Below are 25,011 nucleotides of genomic sequence, written 5' to 3' on the forward strand. Positions count from 1 at the left end.
AAGTAGCTAGCTGTTTAAATTTAAAAGTCAAATTTAAAAGTCAAACTTCACAAGTCATTATGAAATATTTATAGGTCAAAATAAATGCTATACAGAGCCCATAAAAAACCAACCTCACAGTCAGACGGAAACACTTCTTCTAGAAAAATCTTCTCTTCTCTCCATTTCCTCCTTCCAACTCCCTGTCATTGTGACTGAAGAGAGCTGCTATTGTGACACAGCTGCTCTAAAATCATTCACACTCACTAAATAAATGCAAATTATAACACACACATACATAAACACACAGAATCCAAACATGGACTACAGTTGCACAACATGCAAACAAGAACTGCAACAACAGAGCATTTGCATGTTTTGGTGTTTTAATTTCAACTTTTATTACTAAAATTTGTCCTTTAACAAATAACAGGAGACAAGCGACTAGGGCGCAGACACACTGTACATTGCCCTGTACACTGAGGCTCAAGCACAGCTTCCCTCCCCCACAGATTTAACAAATAAACCAAAACAAAATTAAAACAAATGATGCAAATGGTGGCACTGTAACATTCACCTTCAGATAACGGTAACAACCTGAAAATATGTTCTTGGAAAGAAAGTGAAGATGAAGGAAGAAATGAGTGAAGAGAGGTAGAGGAGGTTTAACTATAGAATGTCAGTTTGCTTAAAAAAGGACTGAAAACATTTACAAAATGAAACCAATGTGCTCAAATCATAAATATAATGTAAATCGGGAATGTGCTTTTACATTTGATGGCGAATTGTGGGAAAACTTGACAGCATTTGGTTTGACCAGTAAAAAAACTGTTTACAATTGCTGGTGGTATGAGGTTAGTTGATTGATAACTAAGCTTTGCCCTGCAATAACACCTTTTCATTAGATAATGTTACTCCAATACTTTAGAAATGCCTATTTTAATGAAGTGAGTGTGTTTCAATATATTTACATACTGTTTTTTTGCGGTTGTATTGGAGAGAGTTGATTGAGTTGGCTGGTGGTTTTGATTGAACTTTCTGCAGCCTATTTTGGAACCTGTTTCACAAAGATTTAGTAGATTGGTCTGCAGTTTTAGTTAGGCTGTGAGCACTGCTTAAATCATTTCCATGGCAACGATCTGTGACACCTGCTGAAAATGTATCTTAGTTTGTTGGTTTTCTATTGTGGTCAAGTGAAACATAACAAATTTTTAGGAAATAAAATTAGAAACTAAGGGGAGTTAGTATCACCAGCTGTTAGCCCAGTTGTAATACAGTAAGTGGAGTTTATGCATAATTAAATTAAAATGTGTGCACCAGAAGTTCCTACACAGATATTAGTTAGTTGTTACTAAATGTTTACACCCAGTAACATTAGCTGCCAAATGTTAACACTGTGTAGCTAAGTAAAGTAGCAAAGCTAACAGTAGCCTGTTAGTAGCCTACATGACCCATTTACAATTAAAGGGTAAAAGACGAACAGGTGCTGTTTAATAGTGATGCAAATGTAGACTATTTTAAGTTTCACAACCAAAAAAACCATATGCCAACATGATCTAAACAACGAGTAAAAAATGTCAGCCAGCATATGCAGATATTTCTCACTGTATGAACAGGCTACTATTTACACTGTAGCATATGTTTTTAGGTGTGCACACATGTTAAAAAATATTTGTACATTTACAAAAGATATATGTTTTGCATCCCTATGATTGTGACTTTGGAAGGTATACTAGCTTGTGATACTATAGTGACTTCCTGATTGCTTGTGATTGGACAGAGTTACAGACAGTATATGTTACAGATGTATGTTTTATTTACTAAACTCTTAATTAATTTGTCAAGTACTAATAAAATTACCAAAAGTGCAACTTGATTTATTAAACCACTCCGGTTAAACTAGCTGTTACTAGGTACCTAGTCATGGATTTTGAATAGCTGTTGCAGCCAAATCCTAATGTTGACTGATGAATAAGTAGAACTACTGAGTACTGGATCATTTAGGGAACGCACTCATCTCAGCTCCCTACAGGTCTTGAAATGGAAGATTTTGTTTTGCTGATTTTTTTCTAACTGTTAAGGCAGTCATTTTATGCTAGAGGTTTGACACTGCGGCTATATTTATACAGGGTTCTCTGTATAAAAAAAATCCTACTTTACCTATAATTCATAGAAAATTAGTCCTACCTAAGATATCCAAGAACTTTACAATGCTATGCAACATATGGATGTCATTAGAATATTAATTTGAGTGTATCTTTTTGAAACTGGCCCCTCATGTGGTGATGCATAGACCAGAGCAGATCATAGCTAACTCTGTTCGGAAACTTAATGAACAGGTTTACATCAGGGATTTTCATCTGAAACAATAAGTGACACAAAATCAACCACTCGCTGGTTTATGAGCTGAGGTCTAACGGCCTCTCTAACATTTAGGGAGAGTTATCAGCTTATTGCTTTCACCAACAATCTTTTATAAAGGTCGTAAAGCCCTGCACCAGATTACTATGGTGATATGAATTGCTACTACGTAGGATCAGCAGCCATTAAACAGGATCTCAGCCATCCACTCTAATTCCTGGGAATGCATTAAATCAGTTTTAATGTGTTGCAGTGTTGGTCTTCAATCTATTGTTCTCTGTCTATGTATATGTCAACAAACATACACACAAAGCAGGAAACCTTCACATCACAGCCCCTCATAACAACATTTTATGACATTTCACAGAATGACTACAACCTGTTTCAAAATGTGCAAAAGAGAAACCTGTATCTTAACATTTTATGAGACTGCTTTCTATTTACAATGTGTGTGCTCTGTTGGGTAAAACATCCTTGTTGTCCAGGAATCAGGTCTCATTTCTGTGTGTTGTTTAATGGACCAGAACAGTTGTAGATGCCCAGGAAGAAGAGAAATGCGTGTGTGTGTGTGTGTGTGTGTGTGCTGTTTGACATAAAATAAAAAAGTGTATTGTATATTATGCATGCATTTTTATATGATTACTTGAGTTATATATAGATACAAACATAACAGTCTCTGTGTTTAGGTTGTGTGAGTGTTGTTAGCAGTCGTCATCCTCAAAGTGTGTTTTCTGCAGAACCTTTACATGTCGCTCATAGATCTTGAGGGCGGGGCCGAGCCTGATTGACAGGCCAGTCAAAACATCATTACGCTGCATGAGGAGAAGGGACTTGCCATCGATTTCCTAATGAAGAGAGCAAAGCAATGGGTAGGTAGATGTATATACTGTTAGTATGAGGATTTAGGATTAGATATTAATTCCATCTGTGGTGCCATCTCGTGGTTGTAAAAGGGGACTACAGGCTCACCTGAGTCCTGAAGGCAGCAGCCTGCTCAGGAAACCCTGCTGCTGTGAAATAACTGACCACATCAGACACTGTCCAGTCCACTGGACTCCCACTGCTCCCCTCAGACTTCACAAACCTAGACAGACAAGGAAAAGGGTATAAAGAAGATACATGCACATGTTGAAACTGTAGATTATTTGTCTCATTATTATGGATTTGTATTTTTTTTAACTTGGTGTGTGTTCATTTGGTGTTTTTATATGGTCTGGGAATCACTGTTGATTGATGTATTTGGAGCAGTGGGATTTCCATGTTTTAGTGAAGAATAACTGATCTTTGAACCTGAGAACATGTGTCATAGTGTAAACAGTAGCATCAGATATTACTATAATTTTAATACTGAATGGCACATGTTTGGTTTGATTGTATTTTAAGGTGCTAGTACAGTCAGGAAAAGGGCTACCTTGGATGAAGCATTGAGCAAACATGTAATGCCCTAACATCGCCTAAAGGAATGAAATCTGTTTTGAATATGATTTGTACATTAGTCACCTACCAGACACCTGTGCACTGCATACATATGGTTCACATTAAAAACAACACAAGGGTGGCTCCTAACTCCATGTGCTCACAGCACTGATAATGTTGGACATGTTTACAATAAATACTCAAGAATGTAAAATACAAAGTGTAGCAGATCCACAAAACAGATGCCAAAAACTTTGAATGAATATGCCTGCAGTCTCAGTATCTCTGCTGTACTCACCCTCCGGTGCTAACTCCTCCATTCATCACTTGTTCTTCAGACAGGCCAGAGTCTCCCGGGGAGGCAGTGGGTGTGAGCAGGCAGGATGACACCCCAACCTCAGTCTTACACTCCAAGCCTACAAGAAAAAATTAAGCCCAGACTAATTCTCTGTCCTCACTGCTAACCGCCAAACACAAATATGCACAAATTTAAGATGACCAGCAAAGTTAAACTCACTGTTAAAGACTAAGGAGGTGGGGCTTATTCTGTCATGCTGCATCTGATTCTGTATGCAGAGAAGAGAAAATTACAAAAATGCAAATTAATGAGCGTGACATATAAAGATAATAGTTATGATTTTCAGCTTGTCCTTTCAGGGACAAGCCACAGCAAAGTATGCTCTGCACATTGATTTGGCAGGAGTTTTTACGCTGGATGCCCTTCCTGCTGTACTGAGCCACCAGGCCCCCACAAAGCCGAAGGTTAAATCGTGTTGAAAACATAAGTGACATGTTTTCCGACTAAAATGAAGGATAGCAGGAGTTGGTTTGATGACAACACAGCAATAGGAAATTAAGACCATCTTGTGAGGAAGAGAAAGTGATGATGTAGGAAGGTAAGAAATGGGCTGGTAGGGGAGCAAAGTCTGACCAAGCTGTTGAGTTACATCCAGTGGAGAGCTGTAGTGCGTCAGAATCAGTCTTTCTTCAACAATCTCACTGTTCATATAGTATCTGAATACATTTTTCTGCTTGTCTTTCTAAAAAAGATAAGACGTTGCTTCTGCTCTGTGTGTGTTTAGATAAATGTCTTTCTCTTTTTGCACTAAATAACGTTTAATAGCATCCTCATTAAAGAAGCCAGTGCTCATTATTGCTAATACAGCATATCATAACACTAGTTTGCTCTATGCTAAGTAGTTAAAAAACATTTTAAAGAAGAATCATTTTTCTACCACTCACTGACAAACGTAGTGGCTCATGAAGGTGAAAATTTGTTTCTTTCTTTTTTAAATACAAACATATGCCTGCTATGGTCACGATTAGATTTGGTGTTTGCTGTACAAAACTTTGTAATGACACAAACTCAAGTACAATTACTTAAATTATATTGAAGGTTACTGAGTTTATTACATAATAAAAAAAATTAACTTCTTCTTTTCCTTCCAGCTGTTCCCTTTCAGGGGTCACCAAAGCTCATTGTCTACCTCCCTCTAACCCTATAGTCTGCATCCTCTTCTCTCTCAACAGCTAATAAATAATACTGAAGTAGATATCAAAAATAAAGTGACTTTGGACCGAGCTCCTGATTTGTTTGCTAGTATTTAAGGAGTATGCCACTGATGAGCATTACACTTATAAGGAAATTAATCATTACAGTTGAAATATCAAAACGGATGCAGCAACACCAGGGCTTTTGTCTTTCTTCTTCCTTACCAGAACCTGGTGCCTACATTAGACTGAACTTTGGAGGATAGTCCCAGACCCAAACTCTCATCTGCTCACTTTTCCATTTTTATCAGCTTTTTGTATTGCACTTTTTTCCTCCAACAGTCCAAAGACATGGATGTTAGGTTAACCAGTGACTTTAAAATGCCCGTAGGTGTAAATGTGAGTGTGAATGTTTGTCTGTGTATGTCTCTCTGTGTTGGCCCTGAGATAGACTGGAGACCTCTCCAGGGTGTACCCCACCTCTCGCCCTGTGACAGCTGGGATAGGCTCCAGTCACCCACAACCCTGAACAGAATAAGCTATTACAGATAATGGATTGATGGATGGATACATTTTGTGTATGGTAAAAAAGTGTAAACCTCTAAAATTATCTATTCATTTGAAATTAGACTGAGGTGTTTCAGTGGGATGACAGTCAGCTGTGCATCTAGGCGGCAAGAAGTCTTTACTGTCAAAGTCTGATCTTGATAACACAGCTTTGTAAAAGCGAGTTCATTAAACTTCAGAAGATGAGTTGTTAATGGTCACCAGGCTGAAAAGGTTTACAACAGACCATCGTTTCCCTCACCAGGAGTTGTCAAACAACCAAGATCTCACCCAGACCAAGATGTGTAATAGTCCAAAGAGGTCAAACGGAACCCCAGGGTGGGAAATAAATAAGGACCTCTTTTGAAATGGCAAATATCAATGTTCATCCTGGACCAGGACGGCTTATCATCATTGGTGGGGCTATGAGTTCTGACATGTACAAGTACATTCTACAGGTAAATATCAAGGTATCCATCCATGAACTGAAGCTCAACACAAAGTGGGTCATGCAGCAAGCTAACAATCTTAAACACACCAGTTGTTATACCAAAGAATAATAAAGCAGAAGTTATTACAGCAAAACAGCTATTTTAGAAGGCTCATACTTTTGCACATAGTTTTGCCACATGCAAGTTTATAACCTGAAATCATATGTCACCATAAATGTTTACTTTTGATACTCAGGTAATAGTTACACTTACATAGAATTTTTAACACAGGTCTGTTGGGATATTTTTACAGTATGATATTAATCAAATAAAAAAGTTGAGATTTGGGACATTCTTTGGATATATTTAAGTATTTTGGGGGAAGTTTTAGTTTTGTAGTAAAGCAATGGTAGGAAATTTGAGAAGAAGTGATCACAGGTTTCAAGTCATGTTTTGCAAGGCTATCATCAATGCTTTCATTTTGGATAAAGGTGGGAAATGAAAAACCAACAAAACGGATGAACATGCTTGCTCTTACTTGTGGTACCACATCTACTTGATCTGAGATGACAGCTCTCTCCTCCAAGTGTGTGCTGTTCCACTCTGACAGTAAAGCTCCCTGAACAGGTGGAAACTGCGTCCTGGTGGGGGAATCTATCCCTGGGAGACAAGCAGCCAAACGGGGATGACAAGAAGAACATACAATACAAACAACAAGTGCAAAGACTGATGACTATGTAAAACTCAGAATATAGAGTTTTATACTCAAATTAGCGCAAAAGCCTTAAATATGGCACAAAAAGAAAAACAAGTCAATTAACATTCAACCCGTTGTTGGATGTTGTTTGGGGGGGTTAAAACTAGGCAGGTATATGAATGAAGGTGAATCAACAGATGTTGATTACAGTGGTCATAGGACAGACACTGGCACACGCACCTCCTTCACCATGCTGCTGCTGCTGATGGGGGCTCTCCTGCTCAGATGTTGTCTGGATCTCAGCATCTTCTATGCTTTTGTCAAGCAGCCCTGGTTCGGTTGTCATGGCTACCGGGGATAGTGATCCCTCCTCTTCAGAACTCTGGTGATCCTCTTCCTCCTGGTCTTCCCCATTCTCTTCCTGTTTCTCTTCTTCACCGGCTGCTTCCATCGGCACGTTCTTCTGGACAGAGGGTGATGGCGGCTGCAATGACATATGAAGTTGTATCAGAAGATGTCTGTATTTAAGAAAAGGTGAAGTAAAGTGGAACAAAGTGCAGCATCTGAGTTTGAACTTTTAATTGGGAATTAGCTCAGTGTGTCAAATTTGAGGTGTAAACAGCATTTTAGAGGCTTCTGCGGCTTCCACAGAGTTACAGCCTAAAATGCTTACGTGCCAGTGTATCCCCAAAACATCTCCCACTTAGACAAACACACAGATATTAAAAAAACCATAGTCGCCTACTGTAACCTACTCTGGTCTGCACCGACAGGGTAAGAAGAGAGGGAGGAAAGCGCTCTCTCATGGTACAAAGGATTTAACGATGCACATAGGAGAGATGCAGGCGGCGATAACGAGGGGGGAAGAAGAAAAACCTAGCCGTCTCAAAACACTCAAAATGTGATTTAGGCTTGAAATCACCAAACGTGATGCTAGGCTGAGTCCTCCGCCGGCCTGCGCGACAGAGCAGCTCTCCGAGAGCGGCAGCGGCACGTCTCAAGTTTAGACAGACGCCGCCTACTGCGCGGCAGGGCCCAGACACCCCGCACCATGTTCTGCACGTCTGAAGTTCCTTAGAGACAAATCAAATGTTACTGACCCCAATAAGTGACAGAACCAGAAGCTGATCGTGCACGCGCCATGGAGAGACGCTCCTTATTGTGCGCGCGCTGGTTGCAAGAGCCGGGAAAGCCGCTCCAGAGCGGTGTGCTCTGCTGGGTTAACACGCACCTTTTGTGCAGGAAGCGAGCTGCACACACGCACATATTTGACGAGGCTACGCTGGCACGCTCGCATTTATTAACCGATACAGGAAAAAAATGCATATCTATATATATATATATATATATATATATATATATATGGAGTGGGAAGCCGAGCGCGTCCCGGCGCTGTGTGTGCGTTTCACCCAGTGATCATTAATTTACAAACCAGGACGTGTTAGAAATATTAAGTTAGCATTGCTCACCTTTTTGTCAGTGTGCTTGTCCTGCAGTGCGCTCTTTACAAGTCTGTCTGTGGACGCATTCTTCGGCTTCGGCTCCTCCACCACCACCCCCCTCAGAGGAAGAGTAATGTTCCCGCAGCGCGTCCTGCGCAGCCTGCCCCTTGCCACCTCTCTCTCCATAACCACTTTGACTTTGCCTCGGGTCAGCTTCTCCTCAGAAAGCCGCTCCTGGCTGCTCAGATAGCCCAAAATTTCCTTCAGCCCGAGTGGCTTTATGTGGCCTCTGGTCGCGGTGGCAGAGCCCCCTCGGAGGCTCCTCTCGGACAGGCTGCGAACAGAAGCCACCAATCTGTCTCCCAGGTCGGAATTGGCGTGATTGCCCACTGTTTTGGTGCCCCCTCCTCCGACTCGAAGTTTGGGTTTTGGAGGCACTGCAGGCTTCTGCCTCTGTTGTTGCGGGAGGCTGCTGACGCTCCCAGAGCAAGTTTTGCTCTGGGTGTCAGCTCCGGACAAACCAGGCTCCTTTCCACCGCAAACGGCATCGCTTTTGCTTGATAGTGTCCTGCTGCCATCACCGGCGTCGCGTGCGCTTGTTCTGTGGCCGAGACCGGGTGACGGACAGCCCCCCACTCCATGCTGTCCTAATCCCTTGTCTCTCGGTGCACTTGCTTTCTCTTCTCCTCGACAGCCGCTCCCGACAGCGCAGCCCGTTGTTGCGCCACAACTGAGGCGCCCGTTTCCGCTACTCGGGCTGGAGACAGCCTTGAGCTTCTTGCCAGCGTCGCTAGCTGATGTTTGAGTGCAGGGATCTGGGCTGGGCTCGGAGTCCTCCTCTCCCTCCTCCGGGTCGGTCAAGCTGTGCGCACTGTCGCCGTTGTTGTTCAGATGATCGTGTTTCGTTCGATCCCTCGCTGCCTCCGCGCTGCTGCTGCCAGCCGCCGTAAACTCACTTCGCTTTCTGCTTTTCCTCTGCACCTTCGCCGCGTTTCGATACGATATGGACCCCTTGTAGCTAACTTTGAGCACCGTCTGCTCTTGAATCAGTTTTTCCAGTTCTGTCCTGGTTCGGTCCGGGTCTGACCCATGTCGTCTCCGGACCATTCGACAAATCCTCTCCAAATCCGGACGAGCTTTTCTCGAGCGGAGAGAGTCGATTGTTTCCAGGATCCACTCTCGGTACTTATTGGGCTCAGACATTTTCTCCTGCTGGTGGGGATGGGGTTTGGCCCGAGTGCGTCTTTTCCCCTCTGTTGTTTCACAAGTGACGCTGTGTTAAAGCTGGAAGCCAGAGTGCGATCCCCGGCTGGAGAATGAGGACGGAAGCCTGGCTGGTACGCTTGCGTTCGTTGGCCACATTGTGCGCTTAAGGTGGACCGAAGATGGCGCCTAGGTCTCCGCCACAGTCGCAAATGACATTTAAGGTGGAATTGGCTCGCCTTTCGGCATCCGAGTTCTATGTTCTTTGTCCGCAGCCTCCATACGACCGAGCCGCAGTTTATGATTTTCGATGTTAAAAACGAAGCACGACTGAGTTACCGAGAGTGGCGTTTTTCGCGTTACATAGTGAATCAGACTAAAAGCCGCGCGGTCAACAGATGGGTGGATGACGGCCTCATTTCGCAAAAAGCGGCAGTGATGGATGTTTGACCTCTGGGCTACAACACTCCGAGAACATGTAACATATGTCAAGCTTCACTTTTTGAAGCGGCCAAACAATCAAACCCCAAATCCAGGAAGCGCGCAAACACATACACACATTAGGTATAATTCTTAGAATCAAAACTTTATTGGAATGATACTTATGTTTCAAAATATGACTGTTTTGTCACTGCTCCTTTGACTATGGACACTTCCATTTGCAGTGTGTGTACGACTGTATGTTTCTATGTGTTCGTGTTGCGGGAGTTATTATGGTTTACATTGGGGGATCGTTTCCCTAAAAAGTGCGACAGCGTGTACCAGCATTGTGCCTGAATCGAGAGGAAGTTGTATCAATGCAAAAACATCGAGGAAACACAGAATAATATTGATTTATAAATTCAAACATTTTCTCGAGTGATGATATATGGAATAAACTTGGCATGGAGGAAGTACAGCGAGTGTGAAGTCTCAACAATTGGTTTACAACAAAAATGATAATAATAAAGACGTTTGTAAATTGGACCTCAACAACCATGCTTGCTGTTGACCACATGTCGGAACGTAGCCATCCGGCAGCTTTTTCCACCGTCCATCTGAAAATATGCTTTTGGCTTCAGATTAATTAACACAATTATGTTTTCTGCTGTTTCACCTCTGTGTGTGGAAAAGAGGTGGAATCAGTGCTCAGTAGCTGAGAAGCGACTGTGACAGATGTGACTGGTCAAGTTACTCAACTGCCCTGGGCCCCAGGCCCCTGTGGGCCTCCAAAAGTCTGAGGTTGAATGTGGCTATCAGTAGGTGGCAATTTGATTAATTCTAACTTTATTTGGGAATATGTCATACAGAATCACTATATCACGTTATGTAATGTTGAGTCACAATAGAGACTGATGATATTTCGCCCTCTGCTGTCTTGTATCTCACAGTTTATGGAGGTGAAAAACTACATAACTAGAGTGGCCTCTTGAGACCTTCATTAATTCAGCTGATCCTGTGCTTACACGCAGCATATTCCGAAATTCATTTTCATTTGAATCAAACTACCCAAACAGTGAACCCTAGGCCATATCACATTCCAGCATAGTAATACTTTACACAATGTACAGAGAGCAGGAGGGACAGTGTCTCAGTAGGGTCCTGGAGCCCCTTAGCAGGTTAATTCAACCATAGGCATTGGACTTTATGGACTGCAAAATAATGTAGAACAGATCGTTTAGCCCACGTGCAAATAGCTCCATGTTAGGTCAGTTTAAACATTGTTTCATATAACAAATGATACACACACAGAACTACACATCACAAATGTGTAATTCTGAGAAAAAAATATTATTTTGCTGTAATTTGAACTGTATTTGATGTGAAATGATGAGGAAAAACACCAAGGTGCCTGTAAGAACCAAATTAGAAAATCTTCATAATGGTGGCATATTAAGATACAGCTTTAAAGAAGGCATTTTAATGTTTGAAACAGACACTAGTGTCACTTGGTTTTATTTCATGAATTCAGAAAGAACAAGTTCTACAATGACCACCATTTTGGGCACTGCTTAAGCACTCTGTCGTCATAACTCAGGAGCTAAGTAGGCATTGAACACCTGAAGTGTCATGAGTCATATTCTTCAAATAGGCAGGTTGTGCACTAAGAACATTTTTGTCTCTTTTCAGTACTAGCTCAATTCAGCTCCAGGTGCTCTAAGCTTTCCTTACTTCATTGGAGTGTCAATCATTCTTACATCATCATCATCACATATACAACATAAACAGTTCATGTTTTAAACACAGAAACGAGGAAAGAGTTGCTGTAGCATGTAAGACTGTTACGTGGAGTGTGGTCCAACTTTGCAAACGATAAGAGGCGAGGGCCAGGTGGTGGGGAGATGAAAATAAACCGATTTCTATAGAAGACCATAAAGCCAAAGCTATCTATCCAGACTGCGATCAATGATGAATAGCCTTGGTAGTCTGGCTCAGGTGGTCTCTTTCGGTTGGAGTTAGCGATGGCCAAATTGTTGGTTCAACATGCACATCAACCTGCTTAGTAAGTTAGCTCTGAGCAGAGACAGCAAGTGCTTTTGGGACCAAACAGAGCTGTAAGCAAACCCAAAATCTTTTAGAAGGGGAAAACTGTGGAAGACGCTAACCAAAGCTCTTAATATTCCCTTGTGTTCCTCTTCCTGAACTAGAACTTCAAATTCCCAAATCTACTCTAAATCATAAGCAAGTGTCACACGCCTCCTTTACCTGCTGAACCGAATGCTTCATCTTGATAAAATGTCTATTTAGTGATATGTTCAAACCTGAGATACCATTATGTTATAGTGTTCCTAAACAACACCATTAAAACGGAGATATTTCTGTTACCTTATCCTTGTCTGTTAGCGTGACATGATATCATCGGAGCCACTAGCATCTAATAACATTTAAAAATTGAGTGACGTATATATGCACAAAGCTATGCAACAATGATAAGAAGTATAGATGGTGTTACACAGTAAACTTAATTGACTTTTTTCCCTTACGTGTCATCTGTCGCTGACTGAAATTCATTTGAGCACACAAAGAATCTTTTTTTTTTCCTTTTTGGCTCATCACGTCAGTGACTTAAAGTAAATAGTCTATGATATGATAAGGTCAAGGTTTTCAGTATTTAAAGAAAAGTAAGACAAACCCTGCTAAAAAAAAATGCATTTTGAGCTGAAAGTGCATGTGTATGACAAATTAAATGTTTTCCTTGTATGCTCAAAAGATAAAGAGCAAGGTAGCCAATTATTAGTTTAATTTCAGGAAACCTGTGCAGACTGAGATCGCGACTTGAACAAGACTCAGTGAGCGTCATGTAAAATCTAACAGGCTGCTGTAGATTAGAACAGACTGTCGGATTTCTCTATGTTGTGGCGCATAAGTGAATACAAGATGAATGCCACAATAAAAGAGAAAGGAAGATCTTGAGTAAAAATGTGTAGAGGCAACTCTAATTAAGTGTGGTTCCCGAAACCCATGAATCTGAAGCACACATCATTATAAAGGGATCCATAAATAAGACAGAACAATAAATAAAATGCAACAGAAAAGGCAACACTGCTGGTTTTCAGTCTCCTTGCTTTTTCTCCCTTCTCTATCCTAATATCCCTCTTTTTGTAGCTGGTGCTTGTGATTGGACAGGAGACAGTACTCTCTCCTTATGTCTCCCACTTGACCAGCCTACCTTTGACTCTCCCTACATCCTTCTCTCTACCCCTGTCATTCCCTAACTCTAGAACTCAGCAAACTCCTTGGCACATTTCTCAGTGAAGGAGACACGGATCTCCTCCTCCTCGTAGTCGTCGAAGTTGCTGGTGTCGCCTGGTCCTTTGAACTTAGGGACAAAGGGAGCTTCCACCTGGACACATTTGAAAATAAAAGATAGTAAGCAAATGTTACAGAAGGACAGTCACAGATCTAGTGATTATAGTATATATGTATGTACCTTTTTCTGGTAGATGGCAATCCAGTCAGTAGTTGCAAACCACTTGTGCCCCTTGATGTCATTGACCCCATTCTTAAGGTTCCCAAAGCGTTTTGTGAGATCCACCTGGACACAATTAAATTTTTCTCATGTATACATTATAATAAACTCAGACTACATAAAGCAAAACAAATGAACCCTTATTATTAAATTGACTGAACTTTTTGTTACCTGTAGCAAATTCCTTAAGAGATCCTTCAGATCCGAACTGAAGTGAGATGGGAAACGCACCTGTGACAGAAGACAAGAAAACCAAGGAGTCAGCACTCGATTAAAGGTTTAAAATCTGGTCAAATGAACGATAAAAACCAATGTTAATAATTAGGCCTGCATTCTGATGACTGACACCAAACATAAACTTTACAGACTTTGATTCCCTCTAATTTAGAATGACACAGTGTAAGACAAGTGTTTCTGCTTCCTATGATCATTATTTTCAGTGTTTTAGCAGGCACCAGTGAGTGGACAGCAGAACTAATGCTTCTTACAAATATGAATCAGAAATCAGAACAAACTCATATTCAGCCCATATAAAGCAAAGACATCTATAAAAAAAAAAAAAAAGCAACAGCAATGTGGAAGGACAGGGACACAACAGTAAAATAACCTAAGACTTGTCCAAAATACAAAAGATTTATAACAATGGGTGTTGACTTTGAACCCCAAAACAGAAATGCCTGTCCTTTGTGTGTGTGCATGGAAATGTGCATGCAATAAATCACTAAAACATTTCTTTCCAGCCGAAATAAATGCAACTTAAACTAGTGCTAGCACCAGACTTGAAATCAACTGAATTTGCTCCGCCCAGCGCTCCTTCTCCCTACTTGCTGCCAGTGATTTTTAATGACTCTAATTTCACAGGAAGCTTTGACAGAACCTCTCCACTTTAGGATAAGTGTTAGAACATGTGATGATAACCAAACTCACCTTCCCTGATACAATCTTTTCATAGATTTGAATGGGTTGATCAGCAAAGAAAGGTGGGTACCCTGCTGCCATCTCATATACTAGTACGCCCAGTGCCCACCAGTCTACTGCCTTGTTATACCCCTGGTGGATGAAGAAGGAGAGAGAAAATACAAAACACACTTATTGACAAGTACTGGTGGTAGGATTAAAAAAAACATGTGAGTTCTTTGTCCTACTGAAAATGTGTGTGACCCCAGTTACCAGCATAAACAGGACAGTATTTGTTTTATTAAAATTTGTGAAATAATGGCAATAATGTCAACTTTCTTTAACTGCAAAATGTCTTGTTTTGATAGGAAACAGGGTCGACAAGTGGAAAAAGTAAACAACGGTGGGTCACCTTGCTGAGAATAATTTCTGGGGCCAGATATTCTGGGGTGCCACATAGTGTCCAGGTCCGGCCCTTTACACGTTTGGCAAAGCCAAAATCTGTCACCTAGGAGAGGAAACCAAAGGGAAACAATAAAGAAATCAATCAAAAAGAACATGAGAAGAAAAGCACTCAGAGAGCCTAGTCGCCTTTGATCAAACAAAACAAAGAGAGACAGATAAACGTGCTGAGAGAAGAGAAAAGAGCACTTGATGGGATTCATCACTTGTTATTTCACTGTTTACCACCAGAGAGCAGCAGAATCTGTGCTACAAGATGGCACCAATACGCCACCACACCTTTTATCAAATACATATAATTGTCCACACCACAACCACTACCGCCATATTAGTACTTGTGCATATTTTATGTTTTTTTTAAAAGACAGAGTCAGGGGTGAGGTAAACACATGTATTCAATATTGCTGAGTCCCATCGTTCCAAATGTTCAGTAATAGACTGAAATGTTTTTTTTAAACCTATATTACCTTATTTCATTAGTCATTGAGTTAAGAGAAGGGAGGTATTAGCATCTCTGGTTGACTGGTGTTCACCTCCCATTGATGCATAATGGCTATCTCAGACCTTGTTTGTGCTTTCTGTAAATTATGATTTAACTAACAACTTAACTAACGTTTAAGTAATTAATAAGTAACAGCTTTTATACCCCTGTATCAGCATTATTTACCTGTATGTAGCCCTGTTGATCTATGAGCAGGTTTTCAGGTTTCAGGTCTCTGTAGATCAGGTCCAAAGCATGCAGGTACTCGAAGGTCAGAACAATCTGAGCAGCGTAGAACCGAGCATGAGGCTCACTGTACACATGTACACACACGGACACGTACACACGCACACAGTCACAGGGAGATGGACGGAGAGAACAGTTCAGTGGGGTGTGGAATAAAGAATGTACAGCAAAACAAAGTAAAAGAGAATCGGTTAGTATACTAGAGAATAACTTAAGTGTACAGACCTTCAGAATTCATACCTGTATGCAGCTATAAAGTGCATATGTGCTGTGAACTCTAGGTTACATAGAAGCACTAACCTAAATCTGCCAATTCTCCGTAGATGGGAGAACATCTCTCCACCTGGTACATACTCCATCACCATGTAGAGGTTAGTGTTATCCTGGGGAAGACAGAGGACTTGTTATTGACACTCAGTACCGCACACACATGCACTAATAAATGCATCTGCTAACTTTTTATTATACTAACTGAAGTTACTCCCATTGAAGAGCCCCAATGAAAAAGCCTTTGTCTACTGAGGTACACTGACATACAGTAGGTGTTTTAGATTTCTACAACTATTAATAATCAAGTTTTTGGGACTTTTTATTGTAGCTAAATAACAACAACTCTATATTATCAGGTTGTTGGGTTTCAGTCTTACTTCTTCGTTAACACCTAATAAACCTGATACATCAAATAGAACTTACTGACGAGTAATTCTAACCAGGCTGCTAATATGTGTTGTTCACTCTTCCATCTGTGTACGGGACAAGAATATTCTGCTAATTGGTTTATTTGAGGCATCAAGGATAGTCAGTCCCAATGAATCTAAACAGCTTAACCTGAATAAGGCCTTAATTGGAGTATGGCCATCAGAAGGGTTAGTCTCTACAGGTACGTAGTGCTGCTGACAAAGAAGGAATGTGAGACTAAAACATTGAAGGAAACAAATGTTTGTGTGCTTCTGTTGCACATGCATACATGACCAGCCAGGGTACAAAACTGTAAAATGGTGTAAAACTGGGATCAATAATAAGCAAACTGACAGATTACTGTGACAGAAATTAGCTAGAGAGAATTTTAACACAAATAATTTATAGGACTGTTTTATGTTGGTTACTGACTGATCAACAGAGGTGTACCCACATCTTGGCATACTGAAAAAAACTACAGATACACATCTTGCAGACCACAGCCAGTCAAATGAGTCTTTCATGAGTCATTTAAAGTGCTTACTGTCAAGTGGAGGCTTTTGTTACCCGAGTTTAGTCTTAGGGCTGTGCCATCCAAAAGCACCATAATGTAAGTACCCTGTTAAATCAATGCCAAGCCTGTGGAGAAGTGCTGCCTGAATGACAAGCTCCAGGAACAAATCATTTGCTTGCAGACATTCCATAACCCAAAGCTTCAGGTGCAAACAGATAAAAATGTTCACACAGCGTTTTCGGTGATTACTAAGGCAGTGTACTAAGAGTATCAAAAGTGAAAGTAGGCTACTCAATAATCAGATGAGTGTCTATGTGGCTATCTACACAGATTCATCGAACAGTACTGGTAACAGTGCATTGGTACTTGCTTCTACAAGATTTGGAGAGAGACTTGCCATTCTGACCAGTCAGACAATTTTAACTATTTCCGCTAGAACACCACATTTTCAAGCAATCTCATTCATTGTAACTCCATGAGGATGACTCTGTACTTCTGCATACCTTGAATGAGTACTCTAACCGCACCAGAAACGGAAAGCTGACAGCCTGAAGAATCCTCTTCTCATTCAGAGTGTGCTCTATCTGCTTGAGCTTCACAACCTAAAACACAATGAGAGACAGAGCATGACCATCTAATTTTACGTAAGAAAACTGAAAGTAAAATAATTTCCATAGCAATAAGAATCATTTGATTCATCAGTGCAGCATAGCCTCTGATTTTTTTTAACATGTACATTAACACGCTCACACAACTTTTGTGGCAAGAAATTAAACTGTTCACCCAAAAAAGATACAAATTAATAGTAATGGTGCTATAATAAAAATGTCAAAAAACTGCTCTTCAAATAAGACAATATTTTAATTATAGAAAACTGAGAATACGTTTTGTAATTGTTGTTATGTTCACCTGGCACTTCCCTACTGCTTCAAAAGAAACTTGATGTATGACCTGTGAGTCTTCACATAAGATAACTGACTTCAGTAAAAGTCGCTGGAACAACCACAAGTAGGATATATAGTCCACAATCAGAGCAGGTGGCATCAAAATGAACAATTATACCTATTTTCCAACAGTCAGCAAGATTATGTCATTTAAGAATAAACTTTTGAAATATGAATATAAATATAAAACCTCTCATACACAGCAATTCAAATACTCTAATAGCAGATGAAGGTGCCAGGCCAATGTACGGAGCACACATGCTTAACTACTTTCATACTCGCATTGATACCTACAGCCATTTTCGTATCTTCTCACTGAATCAGTGAAAAGAACCGTTATAGTAATAGTAGATGTAAAGTTTCATTGCATAAATGTGATCAAGATCTTTGATTTTCGTAAATGAGACGAAACAGACATTTTATAATTATGAAATTATTTATCTATAAGAAATATTTTGTAAAATGTGAGCTGTACTTTATTGTAGATGGAGTACCAAAGTTACTCTACTTCTGATTTGGCCGGCATAAAGACAACCTCAGCTCGGCCACTGCTGCCAATGTCAGGCTGCTTTAAAGAGGTTCAAAGAAAAACTAAACTTTCACCTAACTTAGTGTCTCTATTTTGTTGCACCAGCATGCAAAATAAGCTCTGGCTATTTTTTTTTTTTTTCACAATTTCCTAAAAATCTCTCCCGCCTTAAGAGTACAATTTTCAAATCAAGGACATTTCCACTTTATTTGTCCATCATGTAGAAATAATAACTATGACGACAGACACGTTTAAACTCCGGTCATCCCGCTGATGTCCTCCTGACTGCTGAGCCAAACTTACCTTCTGCTTGTTGAGGATCTTCATGGCATAATGCTGTCCTGTTTCTTTATGCCTCACCAGCATAACACGGCCAAATGAGCCCGTGCCCAGGGTTTTTAACCTCTCAAACTGCTCCAGGCAAGCAGTGTTCTGAACAAAACAAAAAGGGTTAGTTGATTTTTGTGAAAATGGGTGGTGGTGGTAAAGCATGTCAAATCTTATTTTTAATGTGGCCTGTGTTAATATCATGTATGTTTTTGTATATATGTGTAAGCTTTGCATATGTACCTAATGATTAAGAGATACATTTTAACATTACAGATGTTTATTTGTTGTACATAAATTATAGAATACATTACAATTCAACACAATACAATGATAGATCAATAGATCCCACTCATATTTTATACTACTGGGTAAGCCAGAGAAATATATTCTTATTGAAATAATCTATACAAAATTTCCATAATAGAGCTGTCACGTGGTTACATGTGAGTTGTGTTATTATTATTTTTAACTAATACAAAAGGCATCGGGAGTACTCTTTTGAATATAACAGCGAGGAGTTTGCTACACCAGAACAATGTATTCATCTAAAAATAATGCACACACACATCAGTTCCATCATTCTGGGGTTATCTCAACCGCTAATTTAAATTCATAAGCCTGACCAAATGTATACTGTATATAGTATATTTATATCATATGTGTACACTATATTCTTACTTATACTTAAATTTACATGGTGTCTTACTTATGGTACTTTATAAATGTATGAATTTTCCCCCCTCTAATGTATATATTCTTCATATTATTATATGAGAACATAGAATAAAAAATTATGTAATCTATTTAATGTTCAATGTTAAATTAGAATTTCCTTCAAATCAATTACTTGCTCAACAGGAAGGCGATATCATCATATCATTGCAACAGGATGTACAGTATATTGATTGAATTCAATGAACAATAAAACTAAATCATCACCTCATATATTTAGGAGTTTTGTTTTAGTCAATCACTAAAGCAAACTACATTTTTACACCGGAAATACAGGTCATCTACTAATCATGGAAGCAGGTAAAAATAAATAAATAAATAAATAAATATTTGATTTTACACAAATGCAAAATGAAAGAAAGTTTTGTATAAGTCACCTTTCTGTCATATTCTACAGTATGAACTCACATACATGCACTTACTAACCTGTGCAGGATTCTCCCACTTCTTGAGGAAGTCCTCTTTGGCTTTAGTAAGGAACTCCTTGACTGTGAAAGATAAAACAACCAGTGTTTACAGAAGAAAAGCTTTAGAGGTGTGTGTGTGTGTCTGTGTTTGTTTTAAGAGTGAAAAAAGTAATAAGACTGTTTCCATTTTTTAGTCTGAAGTTAATTGTAGTTGATGCTGTCTCATCTCGACTACATTAAAAAAAAAATAACATGCTCTCTTTTTATCATTTTAGAACTTTGATGTATGCACAGCTCACAGACAGTGCAGAGTCCAAGTGTATGATGAAGATGAACATGCTAGTTTCAAACACATGGTGTTTGAAATGTGGTATGTAACTACTACCACTAGGACTGACCCAGTTATATTGAGTTAGACTAAACTCTGGTTTGTCCAGTACGTGATGTTAAACTGAACTACTCACGACTACCACAGCTAACAAAAGATATCATATCTGTGTGACAAAGTTTGTAAAGATGTATACAAACAGGTTTTGCACACACCTCGCCATTGTAGGGTATGTGGTGCACTGCTGTGGCTCTGCACAAATGTCCAACTCCAACAAAAGTTTACATTAGGTGAACTTTGACCCAAGCTACATTGACCGATGTGGGCCTAGCTAGTTATAGGTGACAACTACTTCAACAGAAACCCAAACCCCTAGGATAAACGCTGGGCATTGAAGAAATATGGAATAAGGCCAAATTGCAGTATCCTAACTTTCTGATCACATAATGCACAGTGTTCCAAATAACCTTTTTCATTTGCCCATAAAGAATTATTACAAAAGGAGCGGATACAATATGAAGAAACAAAAAATTCTCAGCATCTGAAATCTTTGAAAAATTGTTGTAAGAACTTCTTTAATTTGGTCTATTAACTTTCATAGGACTGAATACGTTCCATTTTTAATTTCAGTGTTCATAGCACACTTATATGAAAATCTAATTTCCTTAGTGTGAATCTCTAAGTTTCTCAAACTATACAATAAAAAGTAACCTTATATTATGACCAGAGAAAGATACACAGTCTTTTTAATTTGTGAAATATCATCATATACAGCTACACTGTTAAATACTATCTTTGTAGTAATGTATTGCTAATAACATTAGCATTACAGCTTAGGTGATGCCATTTAGTAGAGCAGGGTTTTGCATTCAACACAGAATGCACAGCACAATATCATTTTTGAAAATATTAACATACTTTTAGACATCTGCTCATCAGAATGACCATTTTGAAGGATAACTGGTCATCATACGGAACCTAAAACCAACATTAGATATTATTTGCAGCCTACAGCCTGGATTAGCTTGTTCATCTGTGCCATAGACCTCCACTGTTGTCTAAAAGCTATTAATAACACATCGACCAGACACACTGCTCCACTGAGTGACATGATTCTTCATTCCAAAACACCAGGTCAACATATTTTCCACAAACATTGCCCCACATGCTCAAAATGTGGCATTTTTGGTAACCTGGCTGCTCAACTACACACTACACACACAAGATCTCAGGTAGAGTTCAACTGATTCACAATTACAATATTTATTTTGACCACATATTTTGGAATGAAAAAAATATACTGCACAGTGAAGCAGTGTGCCTGGCTGATGTTTATTTGTTGCTTTTGGTCAACAATGAAAGTCTATGGCACAGATGAATAATCTAAACCAGACTGCTGGCTGACTAAACATGAGTAGTGAATATTCGACGTATGGCTTCGTCTCTGTATGGTGAATGAGAACAACATGACTAATTTAGAAAAGGAATTCACCCTTTCAGGCTACTTTAGATATAGCAACAGAATAAGCCACAATAACTGACCAGTATCTGTGGTGATTCTTTACCAGAGTAATTTCAAAAGGGCACACCACCAACTCTAAAAATGTCTGTTTACTAACCCACATAAAAAAGGTTTATAATGTATTATTTGGCTCTTGTGGCAGAGAATATAACTCTGATAGAGTCCTTAGACGTCTCATAGTTAAGGCTTGAGACTTCAATTATCGCAACATAAGAACCTGCGGAAGAAACAATGGGTGTGAAGTTTAAAGCCTGGGGTAAGTTTAAAGGCTATATGGTGTGGTATTTTCTAAGCTTGAAGCTCATATCGGGGACTGAATGGCAGGAAATCTGTCTTTTGTTAGTTGCTAGCCTCGTGGAAACAAAATACTTCATTTACTTTAAGTAGACAGACAACCAAAATGGCTGAAGCAAAAATAGCCAAGTTAGCTCTGTAGTACACTTACAAAGGACACATTATTACTATGCAGGACAGAGTTTAATTGTTTTCTACTTTCCTCTCACAGATCCAGGGTTCAAATCACTGAAAAAACATGCTTGGAAAAATGAAGTAAAACTATGATACTGGGACAAACACACAATTATACCCCACTGCCTCCAAAAGTGTGACTTCCAATCTGTACTTTTCACATGTTGGCTAAAACAACAGCAGTAGTAAATAACAGTAAACTCACATCAAGTTACAGTACAGCAAACACAGACCATCTTACACAAACCACCAGACCTCCATGGGGCCAGCAAACAAAATAGTGCCCACGAAGATCACGTTCAGCTCACCCACACACACATTTTCAGTAGCATCTCTTTCCAAATAACTGGAGCAACAGGCCTAGTGTTTGGGAAATTTCTGACACAGATCGCGGTCATCTTGCCAATAATCCAACACAGTAAAGTTGCCGAGATGATTGCAGTTTACCATTGTTGTTGGCTATTCTGCTGCAAGAACTGTGAGTTGGCTATGGAAACAGCAGTTCATCCGGCTTCATCCGATCATAGCGTCAACAGAATTCAATTGTCTAATAATAAACTGTAACGTTAAACCTTATTTATAAGAGAGATTATTTCACCTATATATGCATTATGCTCGTGAATTTAAATATATGTAATGTACGTTCTTGTAGAGTTTGCATGGCACAAGGTAATTCGTTTGCACAAAAATAATTCTTATGGACGTAGTGGATCTTAATTGGAAAGAAATAGGCCACTAATTTACAGTACGTGACATGTTATATAAGCTAAAATAGCCGACTGATCATCTAATGTAGCTATACCAGGGCAGGTGCCGCTCACGAGTGATGTGTATTGGCGACGCTACCCACCGCTTTCCATCTCGCTGCCCTTCCTGGCCGTGGGCGCGTTGCCCATGATGACAACCTGTCAACCGGCGATCCGTGGCTTCTGGCCGCCCTGCAGCCTTCTCAAGGCGGTCTAAGCTCGACAAGGTCTGAGCAGTATTTCCTAAATCCAGCTGTAGCAAACGTTCATCCGAGGTCTTGAGCTTTAATGCCCTGGCAGCTGCTGATGCGGTGCCACGGCGAGACAGGAGCGTGTAGCGGGCTCCCTCACTCTACGGTCACCAACAACCGGTCAACAATATCTTGCTTAAATCCACTGGGGACCTGTCGTTTTGGTATCTCGGTGGCTGGGGCTTCGCTGGATCGTCAGGCCGAGCTCGGCGCAGTTGGCCTGGACACGGAGGATCCAGTCTTCTGTCCCTCCTTGCAGCCCCCGCGAGCGAGGCCCCCCACCGGCTCCCCACCTCTCCCCTAACCCGAAAAAACAGCAATACCAAAGGCGGGGGTTGCAATATTCTCAGTGAAAGCCTGTCACGTTTCGTTAACGAACCCAGCTTTTAAAAATTAAACATCGGCGGGGTCCGACAACGACGGGAATTCGTCCAAATCAACATTGGCCCCCCGTAGCCTCGGCGACGAGCGAGATGACGGAACTACAGCCTAGCGAACGTCCCGCCTACTCGTCAGAACCGGGGCTGATTGACAGCTAGAGCCAGGCAACAGATTGGTCAACTCGCTACAGCGATGGTCCACAGAGCGTTCCGATTGGCCATTTGCAACCCATCAACAACGACAGCGTCCCGCCGCCCTACAAAAAATAAGCACGGGGAACGTCACCGTTAATTTTTCTCCCGACGACGTACGCGGCGCGCCCACTTTCTCTGGTATCTCTCCTCCATTGGCTTGGCGTGGCCGAACCGTGGGAATCTTGGTGAATGCGAGGATGTCTATTGGCTGTGAGGAGCGGTTGACAGGAATGCCCCCCCCCCCTCTCTCTCCCAAAAAAAAAAAAAAAAAATCCCTCTCCCCTTTTCTTTACCACCCCCTCCCCGCCGCCAAGCGACTGATACTGTTTGGCTAAGTGACGTCAACTGCGAGCTATTTTTAGATATGTTGGTCAGAATTGAGCGCACGCGCGGCGCGGTCTGGCTGGCAGGACTTCTAAACAGATCGCAGACAGCCGTGCATGGAGGGAAGAGAGTATCTGGTGGGGAATGAATCACTCACAGGAAATAAGACACCGTTTTCTAACAGTCGGCGATGAAAACACGCATAGCCACATTTCATCCGAGTAATAACGACCTCTTAGACTCAGTCACAATCCTCTCCAGCTGCATGTGTCATCTTTTCACCACACCTGGATTACCTCTACAGGGCGAGCTTAGCAAATGCCCAAGAGCCCCTTATTAGCAGCATGCTCAAAAGACAGTGTTTCACGCAGATTTGCATCTGAATATCAATTTCAGTAATAGTTTGAGCTTGACTAAATGTAATTACGAATTTAAATAGGAGACCACGCACAAACTCCAAACTACTAAGTTCTGAAAGTGAATAAATACGTTGTAAGCAATATGTGGAGTGCCTGCTCTGTCACTGTCAGGTTCATCCTCTCATGTCGAGGTTTTCAAAAATAGTCTTCTGGTTGAAACGAAATATGTAAATAAGCTGTCCAGTATAAAGTGAAGTCTTTCTTAAAAGCTTATTTTGTCTGCAAAAACAGAAGTGATAAGAACACTACACTCAAGTTGTTTAAACCAGCAACTGTTTGATTAATTTGCTTTTGGCTAACTATTTATTTGGCCATATCTAAGAGCAGCCACATTAATATAGACAGGTGGTGCTGCATATTGATTTTGGAGCCAATCATTTTGCAAGTCACATACTCCTGTACTGTAACCTGGGTAAACAGGGCAAACATGTGAGAAGCAGACAGAGATAACAGATGGATGGACAGAGGAGTTGGTCCCTTATCTAAGAGGAGATACAATTGATGACAGCAGACAGCTCCGCTCCTTTTTGTGCTGCAGTTGCTTAGCAACGGGAGGGTAGAGTGAAAATGGTGGAGTGATGCTGCTACATTTTATGAATGAAATGAAAAGCCAGTGGGAGCCAGAGAGAGAAGGGGAAAGAGC

General features: G+C 40.5%; 2 protein-coding genes across 3 annotated transcripts; both read right to left on the bottom strand.

Moving 5' to 3' along the window:
- Positions 1-1,650: 1,650 nt before the first annotated feature.
- On the bottom strand, positions 1,651-10,110 carry samd1b (sterile alpha motif domain containing 1b). The gene is made up of 7 exons (XM_067497838.1): positions 8,391-10,110; positions 7,162-7,405; positions 6,763-6,884; positions 4,274-4,322; positions 4,055-4,172; positions 3,310-3,424; positions 1,651-3,185 (listed from the first exon to the last, which is right to left on the bottom strand). Exons 1-7 carry the CDS (start codon positions 9,564-9,566, stop codon positions 3,042-3,044), a joined length of 1,968 nt encoding a protein of 655 aa, XP_067353939.1. The 5' UTR covers positions 9,567-10,110; the 3' UTR covers positions 1,651-3,041.
- A 1,374-nt stretch (positions 10,111-11,484) lies between these two features.
- On the bottom strand, positions 11,485-23,765 carry prkacab (protein kinase, cAMP-dependent, catalytic, alpha, genome duplicate b). Of its 2 annotated transcripts, XM_067497846.1 has the most exons (11): positions 22,904-23,753; positions 19,755-19,816; positions 18,570-18,698; positions 17,297-17,395; positions 15,902-15,984; positions 15,542-15,668; positions 14,825-14,920; positions 14,443-14,565; positions 13,687-13,746; positions 13,477-13,581; positions 11,485-13,389 (listed from the first exon to the last, which is right to left on the bottom strand). In XM_067497846.1, the coding sequence occupies exons 1-11, from the start codon at positions 22,947-22,949 to the stop codon at positions 13,264-13,266; spliced, it is 1,056 nt and encodes a 351-aa protein (XP_067353947.1). In that variant the 5' UTR covers positions 22,950-23,753; the 3' UTR covers positions 11,485-13,263. The 2 variants fall into 2 exon arrangements, with proteins under 2 accessions (XP_067353947.1, XP_067353948.1); XM_067497847.1 differs by lacking the exon at positions 17,297-17,395 and having other exon boundaries at positions 22,904-23,765.
- Positions 23,766-25,011: the final 1,246 nt, after the last annotated feature.

The sequence above is a fragment of the Channa argus genome, chromosome 3, assembly GCF_033026475.1.
Source record: "Channa argus isolate prfri chromosome 3, Channa argus male v1.0, whole genome shotgun sequence".
Classification (NCBI taxonomy): domain Eukaryota; kingdom Metazoa; phylum Chordata; class Actinopteri; order Anabantiformes; family Channidae; genus Channa; species Channa argus.

Coding starts and splice junctions, on each gene's coding strand:
- samd1b (XM_067497838.1), bottom strand. CDS start 9,566: ATGTCTGAGCCCAATAAGTACCGAGAGTGGATCCTGGAAACAATCGAC. Junction 7,406..8,390: donor ACAAGCACACTGACAAAAAG/GTGAGCAATGCT, acceptor ATGTCATTGCAG/CCGCCATCACCCTCTGTCCA. Junction 3,186..3,309: donor CTGCTGCCTTCAGGACTCAG/GTGAGCCTGTAG, acceptor TCTCTTCATTAG/GAAATCGATGGCAAGTCCCT.
- prkacab (XM_067497846.1), bottom strand. CDS start 22,949: ATGGGCAACGCGCCCACGGCCAGGAAGGGCAGCGAGATGGAAAGCG. Junction 14,566..14,824: donor CAGAAATTATTCTCAGCAAG/GTGACCCACCGT, acceptor TTCATCCACCAG/GGGTATAACAAGGCAGTAGA. Junction 13,747..14,442: donor AAAAGATTGTATCAGGGAAG/GTGAGTTTGGTT, acceptor CTTCTGTCACAG/GTGCGTTTCCCATCTCACTT.